Source organism: Dendroctonus ponderosae, unplaced genomic scaffold, assembly GCF_020466585.1.
Source record: "Dendroctonus ponderosae isolate FM_Combo_2020 unplaced genomic scaffold, Dpon_F_20191213v2 Dpon_F_20191213_1, whole genome shotgun sequence".
NCBI classification, from domain to species: Eukaryota; Metazoa; Arthropoda; class Insecta; order Coleoptera; family Curculionidae; genus Dendroctonus; species Dendroctonus ponderosae.
This window is the reverse complement of record NW_026017110.1, coordinates 3,987,368-4,004,049: the sequence shown is the minus strand read 5'-3', so window position 1 is coordinate 4,004,049 and position 16,682 is coordinate 3,987,368. Positions and strand designations below refer to the sequence as shown.

At 34.6% G+C, this 16,682-nt stretch overlaps 1 protein-coding gene and 1 long non-coding RNA gene across 2 annotated transcripts in view; one reads left to right on the top strand and one right to left on the bottom strand.

The window, feature by feature from the left end:
* LOC109534563 (gephyrin) overlaps nt 1-8,089 on the bottom strand; it is a gene marked incomplete at its 5' end in the record, with an annotated part of 17,532 nt that extends 9,443 nt beyond the window's left edge. The window contains 2 exon segments of the mRNA XM_019900285.2: nt 5,963-6,256; nt 8,056-8,089. Coding sequence (XP_019755844.1) covers nt 5,963-6,256; nt 8,056-8,086 — 325 coding nt within the window.
* Nucleotides 8,090-12,678: 4,589 nt separating this feature from the next.
* On the top strand, nt 12,679-15,282 carry LOC109534567. The gene is made up of 2 exons (XR_007282353.1): nt 12,679-12,798; nt 15,238-15,282. It is a non-coding gene; the product is annotated as an uncharacterized LOC109534567 (long non-coding RNA).
* The last annotated feature ends 1,400 nt before the right edge of the window (nt 15,283-16,682 follow it).

Sequence of the window (16,682 nt, the reverse complement as noted above, 5' to 3'; positions counted from 1 at the left end):
AAAATATCATCTATATCAAATATCGATAAATAGCACTGAACACTGAATTGATGAAATGTACATAAAGAAACCAGAAAACAAACTGATATAAAATCTAAATTAATTCATCCAATAAACAAAACACGCCGTTTCTTGAAATCAAATCGGACTGATATGATTCCAAGAACAAAACCGCTTGCAACAGTGTTTTCATCAATCTGGTACATTTGGCTACATTTCTCATTTTAAAATTTTTTTAAAGTGTTATTCATACGTTGAAAACCGATATTGTCTACTAAAAAACCGGTTTTCAAATTTCATAATTTTCGACAAAAACCCGGTTTTTAAAAACCGACAAACCCTATTAGTTACATATGTACAGATTTCAGCGTGTGAAACTCAGGCACTCCTAGACCAGTTTCGAGCCTGTTAGCTCTCATCAGATGGGTTTAGCTTGAAATAACAGGCTCGAAAGCGGACCTGGGGATGCCTCAGATGAATACATCTCAAAATTTGTTTCTGGTGATGGCAAGCAAATTAAGGCTCAAGCTTGTGGGCGTTTTCATAAACCAGCTTGAAATGAAAGTTAAAGCTCGTAAATTTTGCAGTTCTTTTATTCGCACTTTCATTCATGCTAAGGTTCAATCACTGTTTGTTATTGAGCGGATTTTCTGACACACTCACTGAAACTCGTAGGCTCGCTAGTTTCGTTTTTCTTTCTGTTTAAGTCTTGGTAGCTTCGGCCTACTAACTAGCTTAAACAATATTCACACCAATCAATGGCCTGCCGAATATTAAACCGCCTTTTATTAGTCTTAACACCATTTCAGGCTTTAATGGGACCAGAGGTTAATAACATCCATTACCTGATATGTGTCAAGTGAGAATAAATTGATTGAATATTCCGCAGGTCAAGTGGCCGTCCACTAGGAAAATTATTTGATCAAATCTTACTTCGATTTTATTATTACTGGTTTTTTCCTTTTTTAATTGTGCCACATAACGTATAACGTAGACGATAAAGTTTTAAATTGAGCACTGGAACTATTTCAATTTAAAACTGTTTGAGTGGAATTAATGCGCCCCTGTGGAGCACGAAGTGACGTGAATTAATACGGGAAGCCTTCATTTCTTCGTAGATAACTTATTTGATTACTTAGTGACGTAGTCAAAAGCCACTCAAATATTTAATATCAGAAAAGTTGGCAGAAATTAGTTCGAATAGCTAGGATCTCATTAAAATTAAATTATTACATTAATTTTAAATGCTCTTGGTCGGATTTTCACGATTTTGAGCGCATATCGAAATTTCATAGACAATTTAAGCCAAAAACTCGATATACAGAGTTGCTTAAATCGCAAATCAAAACTGCCCTCGAATCTATGGTTCTGGGTGATTTTCAACGATGTGAAGCTTCTTTTCAAATATTTCGTTCATTCATGCAACTCGCTATATTGAATTATTATTTTCTCATGTCTGCGGTGTAGTTTTTGCTTTCAAGAGAAAAAATTATCGTTGCAAGGCTAAAAAGTTGATTTTTTTCAGACCAATCGGTAAATAAACGAGACGGGCGACAAACTCAAAAACTTTTATAGAGGTACGAAGTCGATCTTAATACTTGGGGCGTTGAAATGCAAAAAACCGTTTCTTTGTCCATCTGAGAGCATGTGAAGCTTTCCCCAATTTTGCATTGATTCATTGGCCTAAATCACAACTTTTTTGAAAGAGACTCACAAACTGAAAAATAATTTATTGCACTAAATAAAGCTTCAAACACAAATACAATCGCTCGCAAGAATCAGAATTTATCCAGGTCTAAAATTGGTCCAAATTTGTCAATGTAACGTGGATTTTGTTGAGCAGTTTAGTTAGCCATCACTACAGGTGAATATTGAAAAAACGTCCGATATCTAATTAATAAAAAAGAATCATTGAAATCGATAAAAAATCAAGCAAAAGTGGGATGTGTTTAATCCGAACACACTTGTGCTTGCGTTTTTTACATTGAAGCCAAAGTATTTAATAACCCTTTTCTGTATCGTCATTTTATAAAAAATAAATTAACATTAAATAGCAATAAGTTAATTGGTTTGCCTCCACTGCCTTTGTCTTACAAAATGTGTCCTATTTTTTATACGAGTCACCTTCTTTAAACTTCTAAATTGAAGTCAATAGCGGTTGCTTCTGAAAAGTAAGTCTTATCACGGCGTAAAACACCTAAATCTCGTAAAAAACCCTGCTTAAATCCGATTTTCCAACCAACCTGCATGTTTCCTTGAAACCCCATTTAAGTTAGGAAAAAGTTCTTGTCATTTTTTCAGTTACGTCTCATTTACCCTAAGAAAACAATCTGAACGCTTGATTGTTTGCCAGATTTGTGAACAATCTAGTTTTGAAAGCTTTTAGACTCAAGTGCGTTTTGTTTGCCGGCTACTTTAAACTAATTATAACCGTTATTATCCAATCTGACTACTTGGAAAAATTCCTGGTGATTTAAAAATTTCCTTGGTACTTAAAAAGCTATACGCTCTTTGCTAATACGGTGCATCCGGCGCGCTTCAGGGTTAGTTTGAAAATCAATGAATGTTATGAATATGCTATTAATAAAGCTGATAGAGTGCGGGCATTTATAATGTGAAATACCAGAGGCTTGATCGATTTGAGTGACTTCATTAAGGTGTGGTCACATCGGAAGTTGGCAGTAATTTTTGAGATCCTAATTGAGAAATGTACTGGAAAACCACACAGAAAAAAAGTTGGCACTTTAAGGAAGGATTTATTTTAACCTCATTCTTCCAACCATCGTGTTAACGCGTAAAATATAAGAAAATACCAATGGAAATGTGCGAGTATATTCCCAAAAAGGTAGGCTTAAAGCATAAAGGCTTCAGGCATAAAAAATTGATTTCATGTTCGTGCAATTTCAAGTTGCGACTCGCTCTAGCGCTATTTACTTTTACCAATTTTTCACAAAAAATTACAAGGGCTAGCACCCCTGACTTATCAGAAGCTATTGAGATCCATAAGAGCAATCAAAACTTTTGCAGTCAAGAATCAACCAGCAGCAGATGAGTCAATCGCGCGCACAAACACTCAGGAAACGACAGACATTTAAAATAAATTAACACCGAAAAATGACGAAGAAATTCGAAGAATGGAAAAAATCTAATTACTTTCCACGACTGTCTGCAAAAATTGCTTAGATTTTCCAAAACTGAAAGTTTGTCCCCAAATGGAAATACCTTCTATATTGTATGCTGACACCTACCTCTTTTACATCTTTTAGAAATATGCCAGCATTAAATTGATGATGAAACCTAGACAGAACAAATCCTTTCTAAGAATGTGTTTTTCCGCAAAGCATAAATGGCACATTCCCTCCATAAAATACTGCTTTGTAACATAGGAAACGAAATAATGGCCCTAACGAGCTCACACAAACAAACATAAAAGTGTCTAAACATTTTTAAACTACGCAATTTTTCCGATTTGTGGTAAAATAATTCCCGGCTTGACTATAACCGTGATTTGCTTGCGAAGCCGACCAGGTATTGCGCTTTAATCCCATAAATCTTTTCCTGCAAGTCGGGGGATGAATTAACAATTTTTGCTCGGCAGTGATTAATTGTGCGCTTGCCACTATCTGGAATAATGACGATAAGAAAAATTGCCTCAGTAATGGCATTACTTAATGGTTTACTTTTACTCGGAAATCGAATTTCGGAAAATTAAATTTTTCTATTCTCCTACTGAAACTGAAACTTTTTTGTCATCAGGAACTATCCTTTTCCATACGCTTTGCGGCACATTTTTCTCCCATGACAGTGCAATTTTGGATATTTTGCGTGAATATAAAGGCGCGGAACTCTCTGTGTGTTCTTAAGTGAATTTGGAACGTTTTCTTTTGAAATTACCAACTTATCATGCCATTTTCACCCGGAAAATTATAAGGAATTTCCTGTGTTTTAGCAAGGCGAATCAACGCTTTTCATTAGCAAAGGAACTAAACGGAATATTTAACCAACTTCAACTTTAGTGGCTGGGTTAGTTTGGGTAAACAAACTACAATTTTTTAGCATATTAGTTTGTGTCTTAAAACATTTGTACTTAACGCTTTTCGCAAATACGACGCGAAATCACCAAAAAGAAAGATGGCCGAAAAATCCCAGAAAATATTATTAATTAATAGATTAATGAGAAACGAAATAATGAAAATTAGACAAAAATTTAGTATTAAGATCAATTGCTGCTTTAGGCTACACAAATCTGGTGACATCAAAAACCCTGTATACAGGGTTTTTGTTTAATAAATTTGCCTTACTTATTGAACTACAGGGACTTAAAAGCTCGAGTAAAATTTTTGTTTTGCCTAAATAATTTTTGACACAATATCTATATTTGGACGATTAGTTTTGCTTTGCATGTAGAGAGTGCCACCTACATGACTTTTTCTCTTTTGAAGCGTCTTCACTTTTTTGGGCATGCTAGAATAAATTTTTTTAGCAAGAAAATCAATTCTTTTATAATTTTTACGAGAAAAAAGTGTTTAAAAAAGTTGCTACAAAAAGTATGTTTTCGAGATATTTTGATTTAAATTAATCCACGCAAGTTACGCCCAAATACCGATATTATATCAAAATCTACTTAGAAAAAACAGAAAGTAAAGTTAATTTTGTTAGCACCCTGTTAAGTGCTCGTTAAATATGACCCTGTGGAGGAATCGCGCCATGAAATTACACTCGTTAAAAAATTAATACAACCCTTATTAAAAAACACCCGGTATAGAATCAGTTTCATCTTTTGAGCCAAAGAATTTGGTTAATTATTTACGTTTCGGGCCATACTTATGAATGAATATATTTCGCACTATTTTGCAGCATTTTGCTGACTGAATTTCAGATATTTTTTTAATATTCCATTCGATGAAATGGTACATTGATATCAAAATTTCGTTTCTTTGAAAAGGCAACTGCTTGCTAGATAGATTTCATTTCCTGAAATGCATGAAAGGAAATTTTCCTATTATTTTCCCCAAGTACGATGCAGATCGCTGCAAGTATAACAGCAAAAATGCTATTTGGTTGTATTTTCATCGGTATATTTCACTTCTTCACACTTCACTGTTAAAATTCATGTTTATTTGCACTGTGTCTAGATTGAATGTTGCAATTTCTTGATGAGATATTATTTATTGTTCTAGTGGTTTCCTTTGACTGGCGTTTTTCCATATTCAACCACAGTTCAGATAAAATTTGATTTAAACGCTGTGCTAAATCTCAATGTAAATCGCATTTTGCAAGTTTTAAAATCAATTTAAAGACCTTTCTAAGTAGAAAATGTAAAAAGTTTACACACTTTCAGTTTTAATATCTTCCGATGTCACACTTGAGAAATGCGATTTTTTCATTCATGATTTACACTTCATTCGTACATAATTTACAATTCTGTGCATTTGATTCAACATCACCAATCTACGAATTCGTCAAATAAGAGTGCAATTGCAATTTTTCATCGCAAAACTAATTACAGTTAGACACTTTGAAACTCACCGACGAAAATATAAACCACTCCTGCATTTCAAATACTAGTCAAACATTGAAAATTCTATTATAAATAATGTTGTTTGACGCCAAAGTGCTAGGAATGATAACAGTGAGAAATTGTGCAGTTTATTTAACTATATAGCGTATTTACAGAGTGCATTTGTGTTCGTTTCACACTGCAAACCGCCATATCGTAGGTTGTGCATAAGCAAACAATGAGCAAAATCAATATTAGCGATGTTTTGGAAAAGTGCGTGTCTAAAATTAGACGAAAAAATTGAATATAAAGCCGTAAACTTATCAGAGATAAATAATCGCAAATAACACTGATAAAACTGAATTAGAAACGACTTTGTTGATTTTTAGCTTTCAAGCTCTATTTTTTAAAACCTTCTAGAGCCTTAACACAAAAACAAAAAACTGCGCACCTTTTGCTCACCTAAGCTTTTAGCGATCAGCGCACAGCTCAATCCAGTAGCCTCTTTTTCGATCACAGCTCTGGTGGCCTCGGGAGTGACATCACTTGGAGCAAATCCAGTCCCTCCAACAGTGAAAAGAACATCACAAACGTTCGGCTGAGTTGCCAGCTTTAAAGCATTCACGATCTCTGGAAAACTATCGGTCACAATCATCTTAAAGGTGATTCGGGAACTGGGGAAAGCCTCAGCAGTTGCAGTTGCCAGCTTCGGTCCAGCCAGATCTTTTGCAGGATTTTCATGGCACGATGTGCTAACTGTAAAAAATATTTCTCAAATTTGTTGAGGCGAAATACCTAAGAATTCGTCTCAATCATATAGAGCTTAAGTGAAAGAAAGGATTAGTCAAGTTTTCGAGAGGGCTAAATATCAAAAGTTGGTGCACTAAATTCATGAGTTCTTCCAAATTCACTACTGCATGCGGAAATGCACTACAATAATCCAACTATAAACGAATAATTTGCGAACAAAATTTTAGTCTATGAACAGTGAAAAAGCTAGTGAACGAGAAGAAATACCTTAAGGGAAACAACCGGCACCAAAGGCATAAAATACATGTTGTATAACCCGAATGCATAAAAAAGTAATAAGCAAACATATTTTCGAATCTTAGCCAAAGACAGATATTGGGACATGGGAGAAAATGTATTGAAAAAATAGTCAACTAATCCCGAAACAAAATATTTGAGTTTAATAGAAAAGCAACGAAAGGAACTAAAACTAGAAAAGAGAACAACAACAGAGACAGATGAAGATGCAGATGCAAAACAGAAAAGAGAATGAATAAGGGGACGAAACTCAGCTTCGGTTTACTCTCAATTCAATTGCATTAAAAGCAGGAGAAGAACTTGTTGACGACGGAAAATAATTTATGAAAATGGGCGGCGAAATTTTCCAAACAGCACGAATATTCTACCGTCATGCAGAATATCTTCAGGAACAAAAAAATCCTGAACTGTAACTTTGTGCAACATTTTGAAATTTTGTAAATTTACGAAGCAAAGGAGACTGTAAAGTACTGTTAGATAAAACAAAAGATAAAGATAAAACAACATTGTTCATCCAATTCAATTTTATTAGGTTTCTCAAAAAATTCTAAAACACAAACTTATAACATACGCTTAACCAAACTGAGCTGACTGGAATCCTCTGTTTTTGCCGTTTGACGTTGATTTATATGGATATTAAATCCGCATCAAATTTAAATTGAAAATCTCCATCACCCTCAGTTCTAACTGAGGGTTAAACTGAAACTAAACCTAAATTCTTGCACATTCAGGATCCTCAACCTCAACCTTCTGAACATGCCAAATAAGAATTAAAATGGAGCTTGAAAGGAAAACCTCAAATGTAGGCGCTGAAAATGAGATATAACAAAAAAATAGTATAAAAAACCTCGTTTCTTGGGCTTGAGTTTCAATAAGACCTCCGGTTTATTCAAGCCGTTCTTCCTCAACAATCCACATAAATTAGTTTTTGTAACACTGAAAGAACGCTATAAATTTAAAGAATTGCATTACAAACGTTTCATGACAGGTTTGTAAACCTAATCTTGAGAGTGATAAGTTGTAATGGGAACTGTAATCTCTCAACAAAGCGGATGTTTTGCAGAAGGCAGTTCCGAAGTGCTCACGAGGACATTAATCTTGTTCCTTCGTCTAAATACTTAATCCAATTTTCGCAACAAGAACAAGGCGTCGACAAAGTTACGCGAGATTGGAATATAATTTCCATTTCAATGAATATTTCCGTATTCGGTTAGATAATTTTCTAGAGTTTGAATTGCTTTTGAATTAGTTGGATTAGGGTTGTGTACAGGTTTCCTTTTTTTAACAGGGTACTAGAGCAATGTTTGAACAATTCACATTAATTATTTACATTGGGAAAAAACGCTTAAATGTTTTATTTATGATCTTAAGGCTTTCTTTTATCTTTAGACATTTTGATGAATCGGAAACAGAAAGCACTCCCAAGACTGGTATTTGACCCGTTGGTCAAGCTGCTGAATTTATTTCTGATTGTATCGGATGTTTTATCTTCGATTTCTTTTACTTACCAGTTAAAATTCCGAATTTTACGTCTCCCATGTTCTGAAAGTGAAAACACATTTTTTAATCCACAGAGGCAGTAATTTTTCCACCACATACACACACAGTACAATAAAAAAATTAATATCGATAATAGTTTGTTCAGAATTGCAAATGAAGCCTTTAATTTGCCATTATGCCGCAACCTGCTCGGTTTTGATGGTGTTAATGAAGGGAATGTCTTCAGGGCCTAACAAAGATTTCAAACCAAGTGGGTTTAGAAATTCACAGTTGATTTTCGTTGCAATTTGCAAACAACTTAGAGACTCAACTTTAATAAACATATTTTCAAATCTTTTCAATCTTCGCCGTTTCGGACAGTCAACCTTCAGTTTTTAAGTTGTATTATGAATGTGACACAATCAATTTTTAGTTACTTTTTTAAAAAGTCAATAGTGTTTAAACGCTTTTTTAAGTGAAAAGAATGGGAATAGGAATTATGCAAAACACAATTGAGATAAAGAACGCAGTTAACTTAAGGTCAATACATACAATAATTTGACCGCGGCCAACACGAAAAGCTAGAAGATTTTCCTAAAACACAGAAAAACTGAATATTTATTTGTTTTCTCACTAGCAGATGATTTTTTGATCTCTTTCCATTGGATACTGCTGTAAGCAAGCGGCACTCTGTCGTCCGCATGTATAATATTTTTTTATTTTATCTCCGATTATCTTTCTTAATACTTTTGCAAGCTTCCACTAATGTTGCCCTACCCACTTTCAATATCATGGATGAACAAAAATTTCTGTAGAAAAAAAATAGTATGTTTAAAAAAAAGAAAAAAATATATTCCAGAACGCAAAACTTTAGATATGGCATGAATATTGTTAGAAGAAGAAATATTGTTTTGAAATAGCGCAACTTTGACGCTATTTAACCGTTTCTGGAGCCTTTACCGTTCTTGAAATGTCGAACTTGTGCGATTTCACGCGCATAGACTAGAAACAAAGTTGAAAAATTATTAAACCAACTCAACAAAACTTTAGAGTGAAACACCTCTGAGGATGCAAGCCAGGCGCGCTGGTGAAATGTCAGGAATAATTTATTACTAAACCTCCGACTCAAAATACAATATAAAAAAATATTCGATACGATCTAATCCTTAATATCTGCTTCGCCTATTATTAGTCACAGATGTGTGTTTCCTCTATTAAATCATGTATAATTAATTTGCTAATGATCCTAATTCCGAATGAAATATGTTCATTTGTGTGGCAATCCGGCTTTGCCATGTCCTTTCTCGCTTTTGCAATGGAGACAATAAAAACTTCTTTGCATATTTTAGTTGATGATGAACTCAAGCTGGATGAGACAGTTTAATCGCACGTGCACTACTCATGCAGGTCTTATTGCATAAGAGTCACCTGCAAACTATTTTGTATGCAGAATATAATTTGAGGAAAAAAATTACACATCGCGCCATTCCGAACAAATTAACTTTACAATTCATATTTACATTCTTTTTCTATTTTGCAGCCCAGTTGAATGAAGCAGCCATTATTTAAACTAAAATAAATCAGGAAACACTGTCTAGTAGATAGCGCCAGGCCCATGCATTTCCCATAAAAAGTTACACAAAAATATTTCGGCTCAATCGATCCTTGGAATAAAATGCGGCCCGATCTAGTGGTGGGCATGTAAGAAATGCAACTGGAAGATGGATGTTTTCAAACGAATCAGGCTTGCCGGCAATTTTTATGCAATAAACATGAGAGTGCATTGTGTTTCCACCAGTTTTAAAGCTCTGGAAATTGCTTTTCGACTTAATCAGGAGATTGGGATATTTACGCATTTGGAAAAGAAAGTCATATGAAGAGTATCATTTAATCTCAATATAGTGTTCTTTGTGCTTCATTCAATCTTTCGCTGATTTACCTTCATGAAAAATTTGGACCACATTGTCTTCACCGTATTCTTTTTAGCGCTTCTGTTCTGCTTTTGCTTCTTACTATTGAATGAACGATTTTACTGTTTGATCCGTAATTCTTGTATTGTATTTTACAATGCAGATTCTTTACTCATTCATGTTTTTATTTCTTCTGTTGGGATTCCTAGCTTCACTTTAAGCTGTTTCTCATTATCGTAGTCTACTGCGTGCTCACTTCGTTTTCTAATTTTCTAAGGGATTTGAATTCGTTTTCAGTTCTAATAACTGTATCGTTCTTCATGCATTTTACTTGAAACTTACAACAAAACTTACAGAAAATCTAGCTACGCTAAAAGTCTACGCATGAGGAATATTTTCCTTTGGGAATTGTTGCAGACATTTTTTTCTGAACAGTCATTAGCCGTTATCAGACAGAAAAATATAAAAACAATAGACAACAGCTAAATCGAAAGCCAATGTAGTGAGTATTTGATAAGAATGTAATTTATGGTGACAGCAAAGTTATAGAGGGTCACTTTTATCAGCTGATAATTGCACTAATAGCAGCTAATGCTTATCTAAAAGTAAGTGGAATTAGTGGCATTCAACTGGAAGATTCGCTCCTTTTTCAAGAACTATACAATACTGAAACGTAATATAATTTAAAACTAAACTAAAATGAATGTGGCTCATTTCAAAACACAATTTTCAATGGCAAAAAACTTCGTTTAGAATATCAAAGTTCTGTTTGTTTTCTGAACAAGCTCCATATACAAACTCTCGAAACGATCTTCCCTCTAGTGTTCTCTCGTTCATTGTCCCCGCTATTTACGCGGAAGAAAATGTTGCTGAAAGCATCGAACAATCAAATAGTTTCTCAAAGTTTCCGCGTTGGCTGACAGTGGAATAGAATAATGGAGACACAGCAAGAACATTTGAACCCCCTTTTGAATATCTACATTTATGGCACAATTATGGAAATTGGGTTCTGAAAACAGGAGGACGGGTGGAACTGTATTTATCGACAGCGCACACATTGAAAATGATGGGAAACTTATTAAATCTTGCGTGAACGATCTGGAAAGTTCAATGTCCAGGCAGCCAGCAATAAAAAATAAACAAAACCGAAATTAAATGTGAAGCTGAAAACTACTTTGGCTGGAATTAAACAGCAAAACTCCCTCAAAGTCGCAGTCAAGTAAGGAATTAACAAAATTAATGAAATGACTAGAAAAAAATAACAAAGACCAACGAAAGAGACCGTTTGAAGCAATCAAAAACATTTGGCCTCAATGTGGGCTTCTCAAGGCTATAGAATATAAATGATCGTTGAACTTTCTACAGCAAATTGGACAGGCTCATCAAAAGCCATTAGGTCTTGTTAATAGCAGCATAAATATCTAAAGAATGCTACTAAGAAGCCAATAGCTTTGAATCAGTGAATATTAAAAGTATTTTTCGTCGGTCGAAACCCAATCCTTCAATTGCCAAGTACATTGAATAAATGCGAAGAAAATGCACACCATACAAAAACTTTTTCGAGAGGTCTGACAGAGCCATAAATAAGATAAGAACCGAAGGATTTATTTGTATTGCTTTCAAGGTATAGGAGTACAAGCGAAGAGTGTGACTTGCAAATGAATTTAAATAAACGGGAAACATCGCGGACAATTACTTTAACAGAAAAAGTGCAAGAGATTGCCCAATAATATACATGGAATCGGTTGGTTTAGTAAAATGCTTTTAAATAAATTATGGAAATCTATTTAAATAATCTCCTAAAAGAACGCATTGATGATGCCATTAACGGTACCTATTTAAAGATCTGAAATCAAAGCTCCGGCACTAAGCACACAACGCACCTGAAATCGCTTCAATTAAGATAAAGGCACGCATTTGCAGCATTTGTGAAGATAATGAAAGTTAAATATTTCCTCCCATCAATTTTCTTAACCAGCTTTAAAATGCCGGATCATTTGTTCGCAAGGTCTACTTACTGATAATCGCACTCACGAAAAGCGATTTGTTTAGACGCCAAACATTATGTTGGTAAATCTGTTATTTCTGGATAGGTACCTCGATAAGGAATCTAATTTATATTTTACAATTTTTTTTGATCTGCAAACTACGATTTATGTACGAATGAGCCGAAATATAAGCGGCAGAAAATGGGAACGAGGCAGAAAATTGTTGCTCAGCACCACCACATCCGTGTCAGTAAACGCAAAACGATAATTAATTGCTCAAATTCACTGTTTGTTATAAATAATAATAATAATATTTATTTCTTTCAGAAAAGGCTGTCGAACAAATCAGTCTTTCTGCCCTGTCCGTTATATTATTAGAACAGGTTATCATTTCAATGGTTCAAACTTTAACTCTCCAAAACATATTTAAAATACATTTTTATTGGTCATTTTTTCTCTATAATTGGCATACATGTTAAATTAAGTTCCATCATTGTACAAGATTGTCTAGATACAGAACCTTTTGCATGAAATTTATTTTTGATTAAAAACATACCAGAATACAAGTTTTGTTGCATATAAATACACTGCAACAAAAATAAATCCCGAAAAAAATGTATTTTACTATTAAATGGGCTTTCAAATCTGATAAAATTGACGTCATGCGGAAACGCCATGTGATTGGTATGACGTCACGAGACACGCCGGCTTGCATATGCAGTCCGTGTGTACATTTAAACCGTACCTTGTGTTTTGTTTTATAATGTTTTATTAGTTAGTTAGTATTTTTGTTGTTTTGTTCTTATCCAATTGTCCACCTTTTTCGACAATGACAGTATCAGATGTACGACCACCAAAGCCAGGTGAAATAAAGGTAATTATACTGTCTGGTGTGGAAGATATCAGATACGTTATTGTATTGCATTTTTTTATAATTAGACCACGTTTAAGCTTGTTTGATTGGATTTCAATTTCCAAGCAATCTATTATAGCCTGAACTTAGCTAAAACGTGTTCTAAAGAGTATAGGAAGACGTTTGTTGACCATATCAGCTGGCATACATGTTGTCAAACTTTTCAACATCCGGTTAATTGGTGCAACTGACTTTGAAAAAATTCTACTAGCAGTAGGTACTTGTAGAAACTACAAAATCGTCACTTAATTCGGCAAAACTTTTATCAAAGCGTATTTTTAAGACTAAACATATACGTGTGGTGTCTAAATGAGTAAATTGTTTTATTAGTTCAACTATAAATAGATTTTATGTCATTACGCCCAGATATAATCTTGAATTATTTTGCCTTTTCATAAAAGTATGTTTCGCTATAGACTTTCGATGTTCTTCATTTACCTCAACGCCAAGCTCATAATCTTCTGTACTAGATAAAGTTGAACGATATCGAACTTCTTCATTCATCTCATAGTTGAGCTTGACAAACTCGACTCTGGTAATGCGTATCTATATTTTGGATTTGCAAGTGTTTTTATTGGGGATGAAGCAATACTTTCAGAAGCAAATTTGATAGGTGAGCAACCTTGGGACAACGTATTTGCCCGGCTGTTGCATTGTGATGCCTTACTTCTATACTTCTTATTCCTCTTAATATAGGACTTGTCCTGTTATTTCTGCTGTCTTGCCTCAGTTGATCCTGATCTCCAACTTTCATACCACCTCTTAGGTGACCGGCCTGGGGGTCTTCTACTTTGTGGTATGTGGTCTTTAGCCCATTTTGCAATTCTATCCTGTTCCATTCCATCTACGTCATCTCTCCATTGCCGTCTTCTTGATCTCACCCATCTAACTACATCGTCTCCCTGTAATTATTCTCTTATGGTACTGCTTCGTATTTGATCCCTTAGTGTTACTCCTTTGACTGTTCTTAGCGTTTTCATTTCAGCGCACCTCATTAGTTGTTTCGTTCTAGATGTTTCCGCTCGAATTTTCGATGCATACGTAAGAATTGGTCTGACACAAGTCTTGTAGATTATCACTTTACTCTCAGTTGACATGAATTTATTGGTCCAGATGACGTCTCGCAAGCTTCCTGAGATTCTCGATGCCTTGATTGTATTTGCCCTCGTTTCCTCGATCAGATTCCTGCTGCTACTTGCAAACCTCATCACTTGCTCTATTGTCTTCTCATCGACAGCCAACTTACAAGGGATGGGTTCTTTAGATATGACGATGGATTGTGTTTTCTCTATGGAGATAGTCAAATTATATCGTTCTGCCATTCGTTTAAATCTAAATAGTAACCGATGCAGGTCATCTTCACTTTCTGATGTTAATGCGGCATCATCTGCACAACACAATATCTTTAAAGATTTGTGGGCTATTCCGTATTCTACTCCCTCTCGTTTAACATCTTCGATAATCTTGCTCATTATCATATTGAAAAGTGTGGGGCTTAAACTGTCACCCTGCCGTATTCCTGTATTTAAATGTACTTCTTGTGTTAGTTTCTAGTTAACTTTGATTCGCGTTTTGACGTTCGTATTCAGATCTCTTATTATGAGGACATCTGTTATCTAGGCCATGGAGGTGTAGAATATTTTCGATGTCTGTTAGCGTTACTCTATCGAATGCTTGCTTTAGGTCAACCATGCATATCCGTTGACAAGTTCTTCCAGTATTTTTCCTTCAGTTCTTTGATTTCTTGACTAACTTTATTTCTTACTGTATCTATCTGTATTCCTCGTACTCATCTGGGGATTTCGAATTTCTGAATCTAATGTAGGCTTTTTGCTTCTCGTTTGCCAGCTGTTTAACTTCTTCTGTAAACCACGGTTTATTGTTTCTTCTTTCATAGATGTTACGTATAATACGTAGATCTCAAATTTACTTGTACTGCTACATCGATACGTCCTCATTTACAGAAACTAGCATGCCCTTCTGGTTCAATTCCAGCTGAAGTTTCTTCTTCACATACGAGCCCTTATTTGAAGTGTTAGGTACTTTATGTTTGTGTAAAACATTCGCAAAAATTTCAAGTCTTTTACGTTTGAAAACTGCACTACGTACAGGCAGATCCAAAGTTCGTTTTCTATCTGTTTGGCAGGCAAATTTGCGGGGAACTGCATCTGGCTTCATTATTTTTCGAGCCCCGATCATTTTCCATTCCACATAATTTTCCATGTCATTTTCAAGCTTAAAATTATAGGTATACATAAGAAAGCTACGAAAATATGTAATAAAACTTACTGTAAAATGATATCCACAAACATAAATGCAGCTTTTATTTGCGCCATTTAAAGCCACAGTTTTCAACGTTTTTCGTTCAAAGGCACTTTTATAAATGTTTTTTTTTTTTAGGGTAGACACCGTAGTACTGCTACACTCAGGCCCCAGACAATATTTGTAAGTAATTTTCTTCAAATCACCAACTAAACCACACTAAGCACCTTTTAAAGTTGGCTTGAAGAAAAAAGTAAACGCCGGCACAACGTGATCTAAATGCAAACGCAATATCGAAGTCGTGCCTAGTGACGTCAGCCGCCCAGCAAGTGCTGGCGCCCAGTTTTGGCGCGCTAAATGGAAATTCAAATTTAAATTGCTTATAACTTCCTTGTACGAAAATTAAAACAAAAATAAAATTGTGGAACGGTCACTTGACCATAAATGAGCAGAACAAGCAAAGAAAAAAGTCTGCAAAGGCCCTATTATAAGAATTCGAAAAATTCCGCATTCTGGAGTTCGTGGAATTACAGCTACGAAAGATTACGAAATGTACCAGTGAATAATTAAAATTTATTTCAAACGAATGCTATAAAAGCATACAGATTTATTTTTTATTTTAGACAAAAAAACCACAAACTGTCTCTTGCAAGTGGGGCACTAAATTGCCATTACATGAACAATCGATGGGCCGATTTGCAAATTTTGGTGGGCAAATGAACATTTTGTGATAATTTCACGCTTCAATTTGGTATGAACCTTGAAAATGGCCTGAGATTTTCTATTAGAATAACCGATATTATATACATCTAATAAAGACATCAGGTTATTGCTTGCATTTCATGAATGCATGAGTGTTAATTTAATTGCGAAATAAATTACTTCTATAATATATTTAACTAAGAGTCAACATCTTTAAATTAGCTTTAAAGACAATAATTTCATTTCTTAAGAAAATATTAAACAGAGAATTTAGATGGGTTTTGGGTTATAATGAATTTTATTTACTAACCCGATTATTTGAACCAGAAAATACGGGGTGATTCAAAATTGGCGTCATTCCTTTTAAGGGGTGATAGAGGCTCCCTTGCGGAATGCGAGAAAAATATAGAAAATTTTTTTTTCGAAAATTTCTAGAATATATTGACAGTTGAAGATCGAATTTCAACTTTGTTATTAAGCATTATTTTGAAATGGTTCCATGTTTAATTGGAAGCTTATTGGAATACTTAAGCATTCAAAAAGAAAAATTACTTGCTGATCTTTGCTTCAAATTACGAAAATTTTTTATATAAAAAAAGGTCTCTTCTACAATTTTTTGATAAAAGGGCACAGCGGCAATGATGTTTTTTGTCATTAACAAATAGTTACAGGTAGATCTTGTCAATCTTAAGAATAATTTGTCAAACTGTGACTTACTTTGAATTTCCTTTCACGAATTTGCGATTTGCGGATATGCGATTAGTTCAGGAGAAATGCTACAGTAAGATAGCAGAAGCTGAAAGAACTCACGCCAACAAAGGGCGAGGAGAGTGGTTCCAGGAAGATAGTGGACGATAGATGTTCGGGTTCCAAGCACAGAG